Source organism: Drosophila bipectinata, chromosome 2R, assembly GCF_030179905.1.
Source record: "Drosophila bipectinata strain 14024-0381.07 chromosome 2R, DbipHiC1v2, whole genome shotgun sequence".
Lineage (NCBI taxonomy): Eukaryota > Metazoa > Arthropoda > Insecta > Diptera > Drosophilidae > Drosophila > Drosophila bipectinata.
In genome coordinates this window covers 8,131,422-8,152,185 of record NC_091737.1, presented here as the reverse complement: position 1 = coordinate 8,152,185, position 20,764 = coordinate 8,131,422, and the positions used below count along the sequence as shown (strand labels likewise).

The 20,764-nt window shown below is 46.2% G+C and overlaps 1 protein-coding gene across 42 annotated transcripts in view; it reads right to left on the bottom strand.

Moving 5' to 3' along the window:
* shot (dystonin-like protein short stop) overlaps positions 1-20,764 on the bottom strand; it is a 74,841-nt gene that overhangs the window by 32,349 nt on the left and 21,728 nt on the right. For 20 of the 42 annotated variants that reach the window (XM_043210887.1, XM_017251099.3, XM_070278958.1 and 17 more), the window contains 13 exons: positions 18,388-18,449; positions 18,260-18,277; positions 18,114-18,173; positions 17,812-17,901; positions 17,557-17,727; positions 8,134-8,413; positions 7,156-8,069; positions 6,678-7,046; positions 5,548-6,466; positions 4,599-5,229; positions 4,379-4,514; positions 3,389-3,472; positions 2,548-2,769 (listed from right to left, as the gene is read on the bottom strand). In XM_043210887.1, the coding sequence (XP_043066822.1) occupies positions 2,548-2,769; positions 3,389-3,472; positions 4,379-4,514; positions 4,599-5,229; positions 5,548-6,466; positions 6,678-7,046; positions 7,156-8,069; positions 8,134-8,413; positions 17,557-17,727; positions 17,812-17,901; positions 18,114-18,173; positions 18,260-18,277; positions 18,388-18,449 (3,956 nt within the window). Of the gene's footprint in view, positions 1-804; positions 869-2,547; positions 2,770-3,388; positions 3,473-4,378; positions 4,515-4,598; positions 5,230-5,547; positions 6,467-6,677; positions 7,047-7,155; positions 8,070-8,133; positions 8,414-8,563; positions 9,345-11,941; positions 12,145-17,556; positions 17,728-17,811; positions 17,902-18,113; positions 18,174-18,259; positions 18,278-18,387; positions 18,450-20,764 lie in introns of those variants that run through there. The other 22 variants (XM_070278955.1, XM_017251134.2, XM_017251133.2 and 19 more) reach the window with 11 other exon arrangements.

The following is a 20,764-nucleotide window of genomic DNA, read 5'->3' as shown; positions in this document are numbered from 1 at the left end:
AGTCATATTTCATGTCAGTCGTCACCGAAATAATTGAGTGAGAGATTCCGCTTTAACGACTTTCCCTTTAACTGCACTCCATAATGGTTTAATTTCGGTTTAGAGGCAACTTTTTAACGAGCCAGTTACAACTCGTTTGACTCATGGCTGCTGCTGCCACTAAGTTTTTATTTTTCGGCTTTTATGAGTCTTGGTGGGTTTTCATTAACACCCAGCAGACAGTCGAAACTGTAGAAGCCAAAAAGATGAGGGAAAAAATAAAACATTCCGATTCTTGCGACATGTTCAAGGCTATATTAATAATGTATTTCTTTTATTTTCGTTTTCACACTCTTCACGATTCAGTTCTGTTTGCTTTTTCGGTTGTTTACGCCACTCTTTGTATTGCGGCACTAAAGAGTGACTTCATTTTTAGGGCTATAATAGAACTCTTATGCAGTGAAGCACTATATTTTTTTAGAGAATTGGACGTGGGTCGTCGGCGGTAAATTTAAATTTCTATTAGCGGAATAGAGCCGGGATGGAGGGGGGCAACGCGATTCGCATTTAATTGAAAGAGGCACCAAGACCAATGCACGGACACACTTTCTATTCGGCATTCAGGCCGTATGTGACATCACGTCTGCCCATGCGGCGTATGAGCAATATTCCTGGCAGGTCAGGAACGAATTCGAAAAATATGAAGCTCGGTATTTGCTTATTTATTTAGCAGCCACTATTCTCCGATAATTACACGTTCAATTCAAATACACTCCGACAGCGATTCGGAGGGTTTTTGGCCTTTGTTTGGCTTTTCAAACACACCGGCAGCAGTTCACAGCAAACAGCGACACACGGAGCGTATACGTGATTACACAACCACGTCGCATTCGGAACTAAACTGCGAGAAGCGAGAAACAGCCACCGAAACCGAAAGCATGAAAGCCGAGTGCTCTGTTTCTCAGAGAATATTTTTTCTTTTTTACTTGGAGAGCGGAAAGCAGCTATGCCGGCTAATAAAAAAATACTTTCCAGCTGTTGCGCCAAAACAACCTATAAACAATCCATTTACAAGGGATAGTCCTAAGCTTGTCAGCTTTAGAGTCCCGGCTGTCCCGGAGTTGGGGCTCCAAATTAAAGTCGAAAACAATACACGGAAGTCGCAGAACAAAGTAACTCCAGCCGCCAACCATGCGACTTGTTTGTGAAAAAGATACAAAGCCCAAAACCAGTTTGCGCCGCGATCTAACCTTCTAAATAACATACTTTGCGATCCAGTCTATAGTCTACTTAAGCCAACGGAGCTCTCGCTCGGCCCGCCCCTGCTATGCATATCAAGTTGGGTTGAAGGCGATAACTTGGTAATGGTAATGGTAGCAGTTATGATGTCACTGCCAGCCCCAGAAACACCTTTGAAGAGGGAGTTCTAAATAGATTCTTACGAAAATATTCGCAGGAGGATTGCTTAATTAAAGGTTGATTGAACCTAACAATATGGTAATTAAAATGGTAATACCAAAGATTGGTGCTACTTTAGAAAGGTCTGAGCCCTAAGATAAGCCCTAATATTTGCCTTTTTCTGGAAGAGATTCGAGTTACTTTGCCTATTCATTAAGGTAATTGCCAGTTAAATATTTACACGCCATTATTCAAACAGCAGGGAATACTTTGTGACCAGAAATCGAATTATTAATTGAATTTCTTGGATCGCAGAACCAGTCGAACAAAAATAGTCAGATCGAGAGGAAACCAGAATTCGGAGGAGTTGACAGATGGCGACAAAGATGTTGATGACGTCCCCTGGCATTGAATTCGGATGGTATACATGGCATCTTTAGGAACGTTTGGTTTGGCTCCTCATTAATATTTATAGAGTTGCCCGATTCGTCGTCATTCTTAATTCGAAATCTGTCTCCAATTTGCCTAATTGGTCAAGCGAGCTTATCTTTTTCATTTATTGTTTTCTTTGGCTTTTGATTTCATTGTTATTTTTTTTTTTGAAAAGAAACCCCTAGCTGACATAATGCAATCTTTATTTTTGTACATTAAACAAATAGCTCCATCAATTGTCAGCGTCAGTCACGAAAATAAAACAAGAAATAGTTTAAATTTTTATAAATTAATCAAGCCGTGATTAATGGCAGCCACATTTCAAGCGTTGACACTTCACCATTGACGGAATATATACGAATATTGTTGGTCAACTCGATCCACTCTGGCCGACTGAATGACTGTGATGTCATTACGGGTAGTACTGTGCACCGATTCTGAAGGTTAATTTAATAATACTAAACGGCCGCCGGTTAACAGATACGGATACAGTTACAGATACAGACACATTCATGTTGAGATACACAAGCACAGATGGAGATACAATGAGAGCTCGTATTTGCATTTGAAAACTCAGGCCCTGCCTTGGTGTTGAAAACGAAAGCGCCAAACTTGTTTTCTGAACTTGAACCCCGAGCACCTCAGAGCCTAACCTTTTGTCCGAGTTTAGAGTCTGACGTCAGGGCACCTCGCAAAGATCCTTCGATGGGGGAGGGAGTTCTTTAGGGGACTACTCACCAGACCGTCGCTGCCGTTCACCTCGATGGCCGTCTTCAGCCTCTGCGACAGTTGTTCCAGCAACCTGTCGTATTTCGTATTGAGATTGTCCAACCGCTGGCTGTAATACTGGGTGGCGCCCGGATCGCTATCCGCCGGACGGAGATCCCGACGCGGTGGCGAAAACGAGGGCCGGGCCTCAAGGAGCCAGTCCACGAACCGTAAACATTTACTGTCGTAGATCTATTGAGTCCCAAGATGTCCGAATCCCACGATGTTTTTAGTTGGTTTTTGTTGATTGGTTGGTTGGTTGGTTAATTTCGGTTAAATGTTAGTAATTTTTGTGTTAAATTGTTTTTGTTTTTGTCGCAAGGGAGTAGAGTAGGGGTTTATATATTTAGTGCTTTTTATTTTATTGATTAATCAATACGGAATTACTTTTTCCTCTAAAGATTGCTTTTTAATTGGTTTGTTTGTTTGGTTGGTTGGTTGTTGTTTGTGTTTTGTTGGTTGGTCAGGCTGTTTGTTTCTGTATCACCCAAGTGTTATTAACGCACCTTTTACCCTTTTTTTTGTTTTTGGTTTGAGGTTTTGGCCTTCTTTCAAGACCGTTAAAAAGCATTAAATATATTGGAAATAGATTTTGATAGAGAGGCAGAGAGAAACAGCTAAGAGGAGTTTATAGAAGTAATATCTTTGGGATTTCGGTCTTTGGTCGAAAATAATCACAGGCACACAGTAGACCTCCTAACCTGACCTATCGCAACCGAGCTTTGACTGGGCCAGTCTGGGCCCGGTTGGGATACATCAGAGTCTCGGCTATGGCTCAGTCACACAATAGAACAGGCATACTAATTTTTACCTTGGCTTCGCGTATCAGTCGTCCTCCAGCCACGTTGACATTTTCGATTTTTGGTTTTCGTTCGATTGCAGCTCCGAGCAGTTTCTATGGGGCATTTTCGAGGGGCATTTCGAGTTGGGTTTTTGGTTCATAGGATTTTTAAATTTGTTTTTTTATAATTTGATCATTGTTTTCGTGTTTGTTTATAGTGTGTGATAATATTTGATTGTTGTGTGAAAAGTTCAAGTTTTGTTTTTGGTGAAAGTACAAAAAATTAGACAAGAATACATATACGATTAGTTTTCAACTACAAATACGATAATACTGGGTGATATATATATATAGTAATGTGTATATATATATAATGCTTATACATATGTGCATCTTAGGAGTACGGGGGACAAAACTACAAACATAAAAGTATAACAAAAGTAGTCTAGTTTCCAAACTACTACACGAATTTGGTATCAATTTACAGTGTGTGGAGGGACGAGGGCACTACTTATATGGATAGGTCTGTGTGGGCGGTGGTCTCATAGTGGGCTTGGCCACTTTTGGAGCTCCGATGTGTATATATATGTACATGTGGCACTGGGGTGTGTGGGCGCTCCTCAAGATCGCCGTTTGGATTAGACAAGAACTACTGCAGAACTGCGGACAGGGGACCATTGACCATAGACATGGCTTCTTTTTGGACAGTTAGACAAATGTATATGGAGTACCGGGACAAGAACTAAGTATACACATGGAATAAAAATTAATTATATATTGGAGTGTCCAACACCAGCGGTTTAAAACCCAAACGCTCTTGATTCTAGGGGGGCGGGAGTCAAACTACTTTTTCAAAAGGGACTTCTACAGACTACGTATATATACTTTGTGTCCTAGAATTCCTAGAAAACCTAAGAGCATCTGTACAAGGATCTGGGTTGATCTAGAGGACTAGCTAGAGACTAGCGCTAATCGAAATGGAAATCAAGTCATTACAGGGGCGGGCGGCGTTCTACTCACGTCTAGTTCGTAGGCCGAGGTGGCGGTGGGCATGGCAGACAGACGTTCGGTGGTGCCATCCACCCATGATTCCTCCACTTGCACGCTCGACTGGAGATTCTTCATTAGCCCGATAGCCGTTTCGCATGAGCGCATTCTGAAAAAGACCAACGACACGGTGTTAACACAGCAGGCACAGGTTGGGGGCACAGGTTATTGGGTCGCAGGTGCCGGGACTCACCTTTCAGCCAGCTGGTTGCAGACCGCACTCCAGCGCGTGTTCAGACGCTCCACGTTCGAGTGCAGCCGCTTGAGGTCGCCGAGCACCTTGGTGGGCACTCCCATCCGACCCAGCTGGTCGGCGGCGTCGTTCATCTTGTCCATCTGCGGCTGCTGCTGGGTGATGACGTCCTGCATGTGGGTCAGTTGCTTGAACACCTGCTGCAGGCCCTCGGCGGTCGACGGGAGGTCCTGGTGCTTGGCCAGCTCGTTCTCCAGCTCGGAGATGACGTGCTCGTTGTCCTCCAGGCCGGCCAGCGAGGCCTCCAGCAGCTTGAGACGGTCCTTGTGCAGGCCGCTCTGGGTGTTCAGCTCCTTCCACAGCTCCATCAGGTTGTCCAGGCTCTTCTTCAGCACCGGAGTCTTCAGGGCAATCGTCCGGAAGGTCTCCTGGAGGTGCTTCAGCTCCGGCTCCAGCAGATGCAGCCGGCGCTCGTAGTCCGCATGGATCTCGAGCACATGCTCCAGAGAGTCCAGATCGCGCGGCAACGGAGCCAGGATGATCTGGTCCAGCTCTCGAGCCATGTCCTCCAGCTTGCTCTTGATGGCAATGCATTCCTCCGTGAAGATGCGACTGGCCTGCTTGCTCTCCTCTGTGGAAAAGGAAGGATTTCATCAGAAGAGAATAGAAGATACATCAAGACAGTATCCCCCATGGGTTACCCCTTGTTTTGACACTCGCGAATAGCTTCTTCATGGTTGATCGGGCCAGACAAGACTAAGCTGCCTTCTGTCACTCTGGTGGCTTCCTGCTTGCCACTTGCCACTTGCCACACAGATCAAACAAACTTGGGCATTAAATTCAATTAGCCTCCGCCAATTAACCGATTTGGACAGCTGGCGAGCGCCTTCAATTGAAAAGCGAGGATGGAACCCCCTCCCCCTCCCCTTCCAGTCACTCCCACACTCACCTTCGGCGCGGGCTCGCTTCTCGAACTCATCGAACAGTCGGTTGACCTCGTCCATTTCACGGCGGAGACGTCGCAGCTGCGGATCATTGGGATCGCCCTCGCTGAGCAACTTGTCGGCGTCGTCGTTGAGAGCCCGCCGGATGGCGGTGCGCTGCTCCGGACCCATGGCCAGGAACTGGTCAAAGTCCCAGCCCTTGACCACGCGGATGGTGGCAAAGATCATGTTCTGGCGCAGACGCAGGTGCTTCTTCTGCCAGAGGGCCACGGAGCGGTCGAAGAGCCGCTTCAGACGCTCGGCGGCATCGATGGCCTCCTGATCCGGTGGCGGTAGCAGCAGGCAGGCTCCGGGAATGGAGCCTTCCTGCCCCTTCGAGTTGCGCACACGCCACTTGACGCGTCCCGAGTTGTCCAGCAGCGTCACCGTCTCTCCCTTTTCGATCGGCAGCTGGCCCTGCTGCTTGTAGGCGCAGATGGCCTGCACTGGGCCCTGCCGGTTCACCGGCTGACGGCGCTTGTTCAGGGGCACCACGGTCTGGGCCCGGCGCTGCAGGGTGGCCACGGTCTCGCCGAAGGCATTCAGCTCCTCGCGCAGGTCCTGCATGCCACGCAGCAGGGTCTCCCCCTGGTCCAGTCCGAAGTCGGACTGCGAGAATTTGCTGTTGAGTATTTCGTCGCGCTTGGCCAGCCACTGCTCGGCGTCCTTGATCTCGCCGAAGAACTGGTGGTACTCGGTGGCGTGCTTGAGGTGCACCTCCAGGCAGAGGGTCAGCTGCAGCAGCCAGGCCCACTGCTGTTGCAGGGCCGTCAGATGGGCCTCGATGCACTTCGAGGCCGGGTGCTGCTGGTTCAGCAGCGCCTCTCCGCGGTCCAGGATGGTGGCAAAGTGCATCTCGCGCTTCTCCAGCTCGGACATAAGGTTCTAAAGGGCCAAACAGGACATGAGTATTAGTAATGAATCAGTAGAGATTGGTAAGTGCACTTGGTTGGTTGCAATTTTTTAAATTCAGAGTATTTGGAGAAACCAATCTGGGTCTTACCTCGTCGCCATTACCAAATGCACGCTTGTAAACAGACAGAAGCACAACACGTATTGGAAACTATTGCTAGGCTAGCGTCTATGGGGCACTTACCTCGTAGTATCTGTGCACGGAGGGCAGATCGAGTTGCTTGTCCGCCCAGTCGCGCGAGATTTCCACCTGCTCCTTCTCGTTGAGCCACTGCAGCTCCGCCGAGGCCTGGCCCAGGAAGTGCTGCAGCGAGTCGAGGTCCGAGAGCCGCTTCGTCGAGGTGCTGAGCAGCTCGGCGTAGACCTTCTGCAGCTGGTTGAGTCGCTGCTGGTAGAGGGCCAGCTCGTCGCCGGAGAACTTGGTCTGCTGGCGCTCGTCGTTGAGTATTTTCGAGTGGAACTGGTCGATGATCTTGTGCTCGTGCTGTTGGCGGTCCAGTTCCTCCTTCACCGATGGCAAGTCGCTGCCGTAGTCGGCGGCCAGCAATTGTTTCTGAAACGATAATGGATTAGTATCTGACAGTACTTCTATCTCCATGATTCCAGACTCAAAATCAAACCAGTTCCCACTGGGAATGAAGATCAGGATCGGAACTACTCACCAACTTGTTCTGACACCATTCAATGTGCTCCTGCAGATCGCGGAAGTGGGGATTCGTGTCGATCTGACGGGACTCGACCACCATGCGCGTTTGACGCGTCACCGTGGTCTCGTGGACGGGATACTTCAAACCGGACAGTTTCTGTACCAGGTTCGTGTGGAAATTGGTGCGCAGCTGGGCCCATCTCTGGTGCAGTTTGTTGACCTTCTTGTGCAGCTCGCTGACGTGGGGATAGCGGCCCTCGTTGAGCACATGGCAGTCCTGGTTCATGTCCTGTATGGGCTCCTCCAGGTGACGGATCTCCGTTTCGAGGGCCTCCACAATGCTCTTGGCGTCGACGGGATGCAGTCGCTCGATGCGGCGTCCCTCCTCGACGATGCGCGTCTCCAGATCGGTCAGCTTCTGGTCCACGTGCTTGATTTCGCGCTGGACCTTGTCGGCCAGCCGTTGGAGGCGCTCCAGTCGCTCGATCTCCTGCTGGAGGATAACCTCGCGATCCTGCAGCGCCGTGTTCATGCGGTACCAGGCCTTCTCGATGGCATCCGGTCGGAGTTCCGCCTCCACGTCCACCTCCCCAACGGTTTCGAAGTAACGCTCCAGCTCCTTGTAGATCTGGATGAGCTTGGACTTCTCGCGCTTGCGGGCACTGACCTCCTCGCTGCGGAAGCGCTGCAGATCGCTCAGCAGGCGCTTCATCTCGATGAGGGTCGGCGGGAAGGAGCGCTCCTGCAAGTAGGCGGTCTTCTCGCGGCACCAGTAGATGAACTGCTGGGCCAGGTCGCGGTACTCATGCACCCGGCGTTGTGACTCCATATCGAACAACGGATGGATGGATGGTGGCTCCGGGAATACGTCGTACAGCGACGAGATGTACGTGATGAGGGACTTCTCATCCGGCTCGTTGGTGTCCACATCTGCGGGGGGGAGAAGAATATCCATTAGCATGAGAATTACTTAAAGATCCCTGTGGTGACATACCTTCTGGATCCAAGAGGCGCGTCACGCCGTACTCCTTCTCCACGATGTGGAAGGCCGTCTCCAGGCGCTCGCGGGGCCGATCGTTCCTTGCCTTTCGCCAGTCAAGCAAGTCCGGTCGGTTGCGATGCACCAGGGCCGAGAAGGCCAATCCGTCGCGCCACGACGACGTAAAGTCATTGACACGCACGCCCGGATACCGAGCAGTCGAGCGGCGCGCCCACCGCAGCAGAGCCTCCCGAGCGGATACGTTGTCCTCCTTGCCCACAACAATATCGGAGATCTGGAGGAGATTAAGGAGAAATGGTTATAAGGGCAAATTCAAGGCCAATAGCTAATAGTAACAATGATTCTTAGACACTATCCGGATTCATTCATTGAGCATTGGAACAAAATCCCCCTGAAGCTCCCACTACACCTTCCGATGGATTACCTCTCTGCGGTGCGAGGATGACTCAATGGCCGGGGGGAGGGCACGACGGTACTCCAGCTCCGAGCTGCGTATCATCTTGGCCGGAGGAAGCAGATCCTCCGCCGGCTGGGCATTCTCCTCCGCCCGACTCAGCGTGGTCACCTTGCGCACTATGTGCGTGGTCACCCGACGGTGGCCATTGGGCGCCCGTTGGGACGTCTTGGTGCTCTCCACACTGGAGCCCAGCACCTCGGTGGAGATGCGCTTGTTCCGGGTCACTTGCTGGTAGTGCGCCGTGGAGGAGGAGCCACTGCCACTGGAGGGGACCAGAGCACGGGTCTCGGAGATGCGTCGACTGTTGCCAGCCGGGTCCTGGAAGGTGACCGTGCGCTCGATGTTGGTCCTCTCGTGGGGAACACTGCCCAGGGGCGATACTCCCGGGTAGTCCGTGATGACAGCCTCCACGGTGCGCTCCCGCTTGGTCTCGTGCCGGTACCTTAGGCTGGAGTCATCGATGTTGGTGGTTATGGCCGGACCGCGCGAGGAGTGCACCACCTCGGAGCCGCTGCTCAGGACATCGCCCCTGCCCCCGTTCGTCTGCCGCACCAGCTGCTGCGTGCGCTTCAGCGTCGATTGCGAGCTGGAGTGCATGATGTTATCGCCGTTATCGGCCGTGTGGTTTATCGCATTTATCGATTGCTATCGTCGCTTTGTACTTTAGTTCGTTTCGTTTGGGAGTTCGTTAAGAAATGTTTCTTTTTTTCTTCGTTGACGCGTTTCTTTTCTGCCGATTTTCGTAATTCTGCGTGATTGTCAAAATAAGTTTAATTATTTGGCGCACTCTTCGCTCCTATCCGCACAATTTGCGTTTAATTAAGCCGTAGCCGTGGCCATAGCCGTAGCTGAAGCCATAGCTGATGCCAAGCCAAAGCCAAAAGCTCCAAAGCCGGCACCGGATGTCTTGGTCTATGGCACTGCCCTAGACATTGTCGGAAACCCCATCGAGAACTGAAGCAGGGTAAACGCGAATTGTGCCCCAAAGTGGAGTGAAGTCTCCAGTTCCAGCTCCAGCTCTAGGCCCATTGTTGTTGTGAATTATTTATTGTGTTGTAGGTACACATAATTATCCCAACTGTCTGTCGGTCTTGCTCTTGGCGCTATTTGTTGGCGCTTCTCTCTTCAGCTGCCGCCGCTCGTCATTTTAATTTTTTGCAAAAAAACGAGAAAAAAAAGCCCACCTCTACATTGAAGGCAAAAAGTTAATGTACGCCTCTGATTCATGGAGGCGGGAGGGAGATTCATTAGTTATAGAACACGCAAACCTATTTTGCATAGAGGAAGAGCCATAGAGCCGAGGGAACGGTTTGAAAACGGAACAGAATTCACAGTTTGATTTAGGGCTGTTGTGCACTAAGATACTAGACAGGAAGTCTACGAAAATTGGTAAATATTTAGGGTCTTGACAGCCATTAATCAACAATATTAATTGATTGAAAGCTTAAACTTGTATCAGAACCTGAATACATATTTTGCATAGAGGTGGGCCTCTGGGAACGTTTTAAAAATGAAACATTCACCGTTAGTTTTAGGGCTGTTGTGCACTCAGCAAATAAACAGGAAGTCTACGAAAGTTGGCAAATATTTAGGTTCTTGACTCTCATAAGCAAACAATATTAAGTTATTAAAAGCTTGGACTAGTGTTGGAACACAAAACCCTGTTTTGCATAAAAAGCATAGGGAACTTTTTGAGATTTACCGTTAGTTTTAGGACTGTTGTGTACTGCGTAAATTGAATAAAAGTCAACAGAGGTGGCAAATATTAAGGGCCATTTGCAAACAATATAAATTCATTAAAAGCTTTAACTAGTTGCAGGTCGCAGAAAGGTATTCTCAATAGAAAAATATTAGAGATAACGTTTTAAAAAAGGAACATTGTTCACCTTTTGTTTTAGAGCTGTATTGAATTAATCAAATATACAGGAAGTCCAAGAAAGTTGTCAACTATTGGCGTCTATGACTATCTTGACTTTCATCAAATCACACAAAATTAATTGATTAAAAGCTTAAACCAATTCAAAGTAGACCTTAGTATAATAAGCCCCAAGTAACACCCAGTTTCTGGGTCAATAATAATTCTCAATGACTTATTCTTACACCCCAGGCAGTTGAAATGGAAATCTCTAGATTAATCCATATCCATACAGCTCAAGATCAATAAAGCAGTTGGCCAGGCCAAAAAGATCGCCCACTCACCAATCAGCACGACAGAATGTTTGTTTTGCATTGGACATACATAGAAATTGAAATGGAGACTGGAGACTGGACCGAAAACTAAAAACAAAAAGCCCCTCTGGAGGTGGGGGGGACTGCGTTTTACGCCTGCGCATGAGCGTGACAAACAAACCCAAACCCATCCACACCATCCACACCAAAAATGCTAATTGCAGCATTTTAAGCACACTATAAACGATCAGCGTTGTTTTTATGTGATTATGCCAAAAACACAAAATGATAGAGAAGACAAATACCTGGGGCTGCCTGCCCGCCACACCGCCAGGCCGCCAGCTTTCAAAAGTGTCTGTGGAGGCGTCTCTAAGAGGCGTTAATAGCCTGACATTCTCAATGACTTTTGTGAAGCGGCAGCTCTAGAGCTCCATCTGGTCGTTGCCTATTTTGGCTTACTGGCTACTGTTGGCTGTTTTAGCAAAGTCTCAGATCTCTCAGATGCTCCCAACAGATGCCTGCCAATTTGCATTGCTCGACGAGGAGCATTAAATTGGGGATTTGTGGCCAAATAAATTAAAATTAATAAACCATCAAAGACAGCACAATAACGAGGCGACACCGACGGCGACAAACAATGAGCCACTTGAGCCGGGGCGTTGAAAATTGCAAAATACGAAAATAGTGATTGTTTTTTCTTTTTGAGGCTCTGAACTGGAACTGGAACAAGTGACGAATAGGCTGAAACCGAATAGGAAAAACGAGATGAAATCGGAGGAGGTTGGGGAGTGCATGGGCCATTATCGTCCAGCTACTGGGGCACTTTTGTTTGTTTGCAAACACCGAACAAACGATCGAATTGAAACAAATCGAGGCCCGAACACCCCACCAGAGTACTTTGGTAATAAACTCGTCATAAAGAAATAATTGAGTACGGTTTGAAAGATTGAAATGGAACTCAATTTGCTGCAGCCGAATGAGATTGAAATCAATTGGAATTGGCGGCATTTAATAAATCAAAACGAGGCGATTATGTTCCTCCTAATGGCGCAACGTCTTGCGCGATTCTGACATCATACAAATGCCGAATTAATTGGAGAACAACATTTGATCACTTTGGCTTTGATTGGGGACTTTGGCTTGGCGATTTCCTCTTGAAATCACTCTAAACTTTACTCAATTTTCCGGGTTTTCCACACACACACACTCGCGTTTAGGGTTCGGAGTTCCTCTCGCGGTATCGGATCGGATCGGAGGAACGCATATATGCGATTTTCGAAATTGGTGTTTTGTTTTTATTTTTTATTTTTCAGAAGAAGAGAACGTGGAGAGGGAGCGTCGTGAATGGTGTGCGGCGGCGTCTCGACAACAACTAAAAGCGATCGGGCCAAGTTAAAACGCTTAAAGTGCGCCGCTTGGCCAGGTGTTGACGTCGCTGCCGCCGCCAGCTGCTACGCCGGCAGAGCAGTCGCCTTTTTACAGGTGAGAACACACAAAATAGACATCTACGTTGAAACAAAGTGGAATTGGCACATGGCGAGCGCTTTTGTTGCTTTTTTGCGTCGGCGTCCCAAGTCGGACTTCTATGTGGAACCGCGATCGTGCCGACAGCTGTGCGTGTGTGTGGAGCGTGAGTGTGTGTGTGTGTGTGTGTGTGTGTTTGTGTTGGTGTCTCTGCCATCCCCGTTATGGGTTGCTGGCTTCGCTGCCTTCGTTCCACCTGATTCTGCTGCTGCTGGCGCTGCCCCTGCCCTGCCGCCGCTTCGATGACGTATTTGCAACCAACACCTGTGTTTGCTGCGGCAACCATGGCAACCACGCAAACGCCAGCGCAGCGCCAACAGCAACGCCAGCAGCGACGCCTACGCCAACGCATATGTAAGGCAGCAACAGCAAAAAATAATAACAATATCTGTTGGTATATGAAACAGACCCTAAAGAGTACTCTCCCCATATAACAACTGATGGAAATAAAGCCCACTCTAAGCAGTGTCACGGTCGCCATAAAGAAAGAACTCTTCTTATGAAAGCTTTTTAAAGGTAAAACCATCAATCTATGGTCTTATTTCTGATATAAACAAACCTAAAAAGGTTTTAAAAAGACACCCTTCCTTAAGGGTATCTGAAATACCATCACAGCTGGAACAAAAAGGTTCGCTAAACGGGTGGAGAGAGTCTAAATTACACAACACCGGCTTCGGGCCGAGTATTCCCTCTCTCATTCGTAATTTTGTTGTGGTAGCTCAGTAGCGCAGTTCTCGACCATCAACTCTCAACCCCAAAACCCCAGAGCCCAGGGTACGTCATCGTCCGGCCAGGTACTCGGCAGTACAAGAATACCAAGCCAAGGTATAATAACAATGGGAATTAGAAAAAGAAGAAAGAGCTGGTGGAGAACAGCGAAAAATAGATACGAAAACCAGAAGAAGAACTTGGTAGTTGGTAGCCAGCAACGGTAGTGGAATGTGAACAACAAGTTTTGATTAAAAAACTGAAAGGCCAGCTCAGCTAAGCTGGGAAGTGAGCTAAAATTAGTCAAAGACTAAACCAGAGAAGAATGGTATTTTTGGGTCTTTGCAATTTGAATTTAAATCTCATAACACATCACGACCAAGTCATTACAGTTTGCAGAGTGACCCAAAAACCCGGCAAAAAACCAAAATGACCAATGATGCTAACAGGTTTACGACAAAGCAGAACAAAAAGGGCAAAACCAGGGAAGGGAAATGGCCAAGAAGCTCTTAAAGAAGAGGGTGCCTCGAGAGACATTATAGGTTTAGGAAGTGGGGTATTCATAATACGCTGTACCCAGTAACTAGCTACAACTAGTTATGTAACTAATTATAGAAATATTTAAGGCAGGCAATAATTTTAATGCAAATTAGGGCTGCAATTACGAACACATTGCATGCTTTTCACTCATTAATTTTGGACCAAATATGGCAGCTTAGAACTTGCACTTAGAAAGTCCAGTGGGTGTTGGAATCTGGGTATGGGTATATGGGTATACGTAAGGCTGAGACGGAAGTGCCTGTTGCTTCCAGGTTCCACCAGCTCTGATTCAACTTTGTGTGCAAGACACAAACAAATAGCAGACACACTCGCGCGCTCACTGCCGTGCCAACATTGGTTAATTAGCATGTTACATGCCTTAGAGCCCCCGGACTGATGCCCTATATGGAGTAAAAGGCAATACGAGCATGATGGATATCTATACAGCTAAAGCAGCTTTTACAACTGTTGTCCGGAATATTTGCTGCCTGCAATAAATACTCTTGGCTCTTAACGGCTGTCAGTTGTTTTTCGATTCGCACACACTCTCGAATCGATACGGTCAACACAAATGATGATGATGATGGTGGGGATGGCGTTGCACGATGGCTGAGAGGTTGATGAGTTGTGGGTCAGACCCCACACCTTGAGGCTTGAGACTTGAGGCTGAAAATGTGTGTTTGCAACTGAATTGCAAATCTAATTAGCCGCTGTCACGGCAGAGTGGGTGGGCATTACAGGTATCGAGTATGGCACATATGCTTATTAATACTGATATGATGCAACCCAGCAAACAACTGCGGCTTATGTTTGCCACTATTCGTAATTTGAGCGGCGGTTTGCACTTGAAATGTGTTGTTTGTGGTGGGAAAACAAAGTGGAACCAGTAGCTATCGCTTGCCAGGCCTAATCCCCACTATTTTCTGTCTATTTATAGGAATTTTTACAGTCAAAATAAATCGAATATCAAATTCACCGAAGGGTCAAGTTTTATTATAAACTTTAAAGCTTGTCCCTGACAAGCACTGACCATAATCACATTTAAGGTCATGGTTATTTTTATTAAGATATCAATATTTATCGGCTTTGTGTTCTAGTTATTCCCCCCTCCGAATGGAACTAGTGGGTGGGCTTTTATTCCAGTGTAGGTGTCACGTCCAAATACGTCTGGCATTCCTTGGGATATCACCGTGTGGGCTCATCTCATCGGTTGGCGATATAGCTCGAATTATTTACCCAGACAACGCTTGTAATTTCATCTACACACTTGAAATGTATCTAGCTGCGGTGTGTTTTCATTCAAATTAATTACAATTCATTTGAAACACGCTATCGCTAACGCTAACGCTAACGCGCTTGTAAACGCTTCTCGAGTGCAAACAACAACGATTTGCATACCAACAACCATTGACAGAGATGGCAAGTCGATCAATGAAAGAGAAAGAAGCTGTGAGAGCTGAATGTTTCCTTATTTGAACATGCCAGCAGGTCGGTCGGTTGGTCAGCCATCGATTTATTAATGAAACTATGTTTGTTTTTATCTGCGATTGCTATAGATAGATTTCGAGACTTGAAGATCTCGATCTTGATCGCGGCTCTGGGGCGAAGCAACCCACACACCGCTCGGCTATTCAAAAATTCAGTCATCAATGTCATAAATTAAGACGAATAAGTGCATCAGTTGTTGTTAGCATTCTATTTTGGCCATTTGATACGCTCCACAGTCATGCCAGAGCCACAGCCAGCTGGCTTCTCGATTCGAGTTCGTTGCTTGCGTTGAAGTCTTTCGTTTCGCCAGAACACAGATGAGGAGGTTGGTTAGATGGCTGGCTGGCTGACTGGCTGATGTCATGGGCAGGGCAGCCAGAAATAAGAAATACACGTCGTGCTTTATTCCACCTGATTTTTATTATTATTTGTGTCTCCACATACTATAAGCAATTGTCTGTCGCTGGCTGGCATTGACTTTATTGTAACACATACCGTGGCGTATTATAATAAATCAACAGGAGGAGGAGGAGAACGCCACAAACAAAACACACAAATCCCAAAAATAATCATCTTTTCATCTTTGAACGATGACGTGAGAATCTCGAAAGATTGAGCCCCATTGTGTGAGTGAGTCTTTAGGTGCTTTCTTCCGAGGCGTTACTTTTCATGCCTGGGCGCCTTGGATAAACTATTCGGCTAGTGACGGTTCTGCTATTTTGGCCAACTACAACCGACAGCCATACACATGCTATGTATCAGCCTAACGAGCAATGAAAAATGGCAAATTGGTTGGAAAATTATCTGATGCTTATAATGAAAACGTTTGTCAGAATAATTCGAGATCTCTATGATTCGGCACACAGAGTCCCCTTGGGCTGCACGGCGATTTATTATTTAAATTCAGCAATTGAGCGGCTCAGGGAGGTTGCCTCAAGATTTGTGCTCGTCGATATGCCCGGCGCCAAAGGCCAATAAAAAGTGTAAGCTGCGTAACACAACTGAACTCTAGAAAGAAAAACATCAGCTGTAGAGAACTCTATAGAGAAACAATCTAATAATTTAATCTGATAGTAAACCCGTCGATGATTTATTTCTCTACGCTTGTTAGCCATTATTGAGCTAAAAGGCGCTATAAATATGCACTAAAGTGCACACGACCACGTGTATAGCTCTAAAGCCCATATCCCATAGTGTTTTATGTCCGAAGGTAAAGGTAAAGTCGCTGATTGACGGACGTGTTGTGGCTGTTGTCGGGGGTGGTTCATAGATCAGATCGATTTGCTTGCACAATTTATAACTTAATTACAAGTTGAGCTCTGCCGGGGGCTGCTGTTTTGAAAATTGAAATCCATTTCCCCACTTTGACCCACAAAACAATGCACATTAATTGAATAAATAACACGGCTATGCTTGGTCACACCCAGTTCCAAAATGAGCATTATGTCATAATTGTAAAATGTCAGTTGCGATTTGGATTCAGATTCGGGTTAGTTGAAAAGTGTACCCGTAAGGTGAGCCATTTCGTATGCAAAACCAGAAATATCCTTTTAAGTCAGATATAATTTGCATATCGCAAACGAATGACATCAGACACCCGCAACTGCCACAACTGCCACAATCGGCACAACAATGTACACAAGTCCTTGGGCTCGACAAGAAATAATGAATAAGACACAACAAAAGTGAGTATAGTAAGTGAAGCGCGATTGAGTTTCACATTGTCGAGTGATTTACAATTCGTTCGCCTCAATTGAATGAGCGCCATTTGGCAGCCTCTGATGTTGCAGCTACTAGTTGCTGGATTGCCTCATGGTCGGTGAACTGGCAGCATCATTGAGCATTTATGCGCGCCATCGATCAAGTCAGAGTCGGGCCGCGTTTGTCGCAAATTACGAAATAGCCAGGTTTTTTATTGCAACTACTTTGACACACATGCTGCGGAAATGTATCTCGTTGATGAGTAATCGGAGTGGAAGAATCTAAAGCTTTAAATTAAGGATCGTGTATGGATATCCTAGGTTGTATCTGCAAGAATGAATATTTGTTTTATAGATACAACTAGGCCTGTTGTGGCAGTTGTGTAGGTGGCTTAAACCACTCTTGCCCCCCAGTCCCCCATGCTGAAAGCCGACTTTCGGCCTTGCTGTTGACGAACTGTAGCAGCAAACATAACAACATTATGTGTGTCACTCATCGGCGGCGGCAAAGAGAAGGCAATCTGGTTGCCTTAAATGGCAGCACCGCGTTCGCCAAAAATTTAAGGCACATCGACGTAGCTCGCAGCTTGCGGGTCTTGTGTAGCGCGTTAAGACTGTAGCTGGGTGTAATGCTGTGTGGGCTTTAAACCGAACCTGGTCCGGGGGGTCACCTTCAGCCGAAAGAGCCGCGGATACGTGGGCGGTGCTGTCTAGCTGACTTTGACTCTCTGCCCACCGGAGTGGCGCCCACAGCTTTGCTCCAATTGCTCAATCAATGAATTCATTTATCATTCAATATCATTGGCTCTAAAAACCTAGCTGGAAACTCACCTGGAAATGCAATATTATTGTCCAGATCAGGCCCAGTGTGAGCTTGGGATTGCCATCCACAATGTCCTCGGCCCGTATGTTGACCAGTTTGATCTTCTTGTAGCGCAGAAAGTCCAGTGCCATTTGTGCATTCTGCAGCATATGGAAACGCATTTTACCCTTCTCGCGTGGCTAAAATAATAAACAAAAGTAATTTAATAAAAAGTGTTGGCGAGAGCGTGACAAAACTGGCAAGAAATCAATTGAACAACTTACCAGGTGTTCGCCAGATAGCACCTCCAGGAGTGAAAGTAAATTGTGACCATCGCGCAGATCTTCAAACAAGTCCACCACACGACGATTGGCCTGCAGGTTGGGGGAGGTTGGGAAACAGAGATTCCGGTAAAAGGTGGCCAATAAATTAGAGAGTAGCCAACACAAAAATACGCAAATAAATGAAATAAAACCAAGAAACATGCAAACATTTCAACAGCTCTTTAAAGCCTCAGGATAAGCAGCAAATAAATAGCCAAAAAATAACAAAAATAAATCATCTTTAGAAAAATTACTCGACTTACAGACTGAGGACAACAGGGTATGCCATTTGTGGTGACACAAACATGTAGCATAGTATAGGTCTGAAATCGGTAGGGAGATCAGATCGAGAAAGATATTATAAAGGGATTTAATTATAAAGATTAAGAAAACTATTACTGAGCAATACCTTAGCATACTTCCAGTGCTGCTTGTATTTTGTTTGGGGATTGGGAAAGGGAAAATATTAAGTGGATTGCATTCCATGTTTCTAAGTAGATCACCTCATCTAGCTACGATTCGCAGTCATTAACTTACCTTTTTCAGATGTTTGTTAACCCATTTTGTGAAAGTCTTCTTCTGAATGGCATCGCGTTCATCTAAACAGGGGATTATTAAAAAAGATCACATTAAAATATTTCAGATAATCCAGATATGGTGTTAGTGTAAAAATTAATAAAAATTCATGCAATGCCTGGGAAGATTTGTGCCGAAAAGGAGACTCATCGTGGCGTCATCGCTGATTGAGAAATTAATAATTTATGTAAAATTTTGAAAACGCCCACTTTCGGAAAGATTGTTCTTTTGAAAGTGAGGGCGTTGAATAATAGGCCCGAGGGCCTTAATTAACTTGTTTGAACAAATGTTCCATCTGCTTGGCAATTAATCGATTTTCTACTGTGATTTCCCCTCCACGGCTGAAACTTTGGTCAATGTTTGTCCTTGTCCTGATAGAGGCAATAAAAAATCGAAAGGGGTGGAAAACTTTGATTTGTTGGCACTGACACTGACACATGACGTGTTTCAGTGAATAACCCGTCTAAAGATAAGCTAATGGTCATGTTCTCCTACAATTTCGGCACAAATAGCAAGCATTTTAAGGTAATTAGTGAGGTAAACTCTCGAGGCTGATAACTCTCGTGCAGAAATGGCAAAGCAAGGCAATAATTTATTTGAAACATCCCTAAGGCAGCACCCTTATCGACAAAGAGCTGCTCTGGCAGGTCGTATAACTGCCATAGACCCTATAGTAAAATCGGTTGATAAACCCGATAAATTCAAGTGCCAAAGAAATAAAGCAATAGACGTAGTAAGCAGAAAACAATGAAAAGAGCGAGTCACACCAGAAGCTAAATAGCAAAACAAAAGCGCTGAAAGATAAAAAATGAAAGAGCAGAAACCGAGTTGAGTGATCCCCACTAACTCGTTCTCTCTTGACTTGGCTAAAACGAAAAAAAAACCCAATAGCTAGAACCGAAGCTCCAATGCCCTTGGCAAGGGATTACCATTAATCGCGTTAAACCTCGTACTCTTCGGGGCGACAATGAGTCTAACAACTTGAAAATATTAACCTAGTTATGGCCCACAAAAGATTCTCGTTTATTGATAAACAATTGGTGGGAAGATAGGCCGTAGCTTAATGACAAGTCAGTGATGGATGGTGGCAGATACCCTTTCTCCAGAACTGAACTTGTTTCGATCGCCTCTGAGTCACTCCATTCAGAGAGGAGACCCTTCAGAGCCTACAAAACCCCCCCATTCATTGATGGATCTTGCCGCAAAATCTCGCCGCTTTCTGCACGATTGCATGCCACAGCACTTAATCGGGCTTATTTTTATCTACCTTTCAGGCGGGTAGACCAAGAGTAGTTCATAAATATTCACACAAATAATGATTGTGCAAAAGGTGTGCACAACTACCAGCAGAACCGGGCGGGAACACTATCGGAACTCGTTCGTCTGTGTGGGACTTTGAGGAGCGCGTGATGATGTCACGTTCTAAGTTGAATTCGTTTTCGACGATTAAACGTTCGTTAAGTTGTTCATGTTTCGGAGTTCTCAGAGGCTTATTTGATATTCGTTAATGTTTATTTTTGCATTTAGTCATTGTCATTGATTAGCACACTCGAAGAAATGTCGCACACACTACCGACTGCTATTGTTATTTTCTCTGTGAAGGACGTTTGGCCGATAAGGCACTCTCCCGATATAGGTTATGAACTCACTGCTTGGAGAAATGCCCTCCAATGGAATTCTAACTATTTTTGATCAACGGCGCCAGCAAATTAGTGCCAAAGCCATTCAAAACGTATAACAATCAGCATAAAAAGCCCATATAAATGTTTACAAAAGTCAATAAGCATAAACCCGTTTCCGTTGGACAAATGAGTTCAGCTTGGGATTCGTGGAATTCTGTTAATTTGCCAACAGAAGAAGACCAGTTTGGTGAGGTTTTGGGGCCGCGATGCATCCATCATGGCTATGAAACAGTTAGTTGGCTCATCCCGGGCCATCGGATGAAGGTCGTGCCCAGCTACCCTTTTATTTGACGAGCCAGGAAAGGTGCGAGCTAATGTATTTGCCCAAGAAATGTCAACAGTTTTTGGTGATTGTCGGAATTTGTAATGTCACTTGGGGCCTCCTCGACAGATAAGGGCCTTGGGAAGTCCGCAATGTCAGCCATAAAGATATGAAAGTGCATTGCTAAAAAGTGAGGTAATTTCATAGTTTTGCAAAGCAAATATTTTCACACATCACAGTCCTTTGGCTTTCAAATTTTTGCATAAATTCCGACGTAAGCCCGAAACCAGTTCAGAATAGTCAAGTCAAGTTAAGACTTAGTGCTACCAGTGGAGGGGTTTAAGCTGAAAAAGTCACCATCGCGACCTTGACCCTTTATAATTCGCTTCCAAGC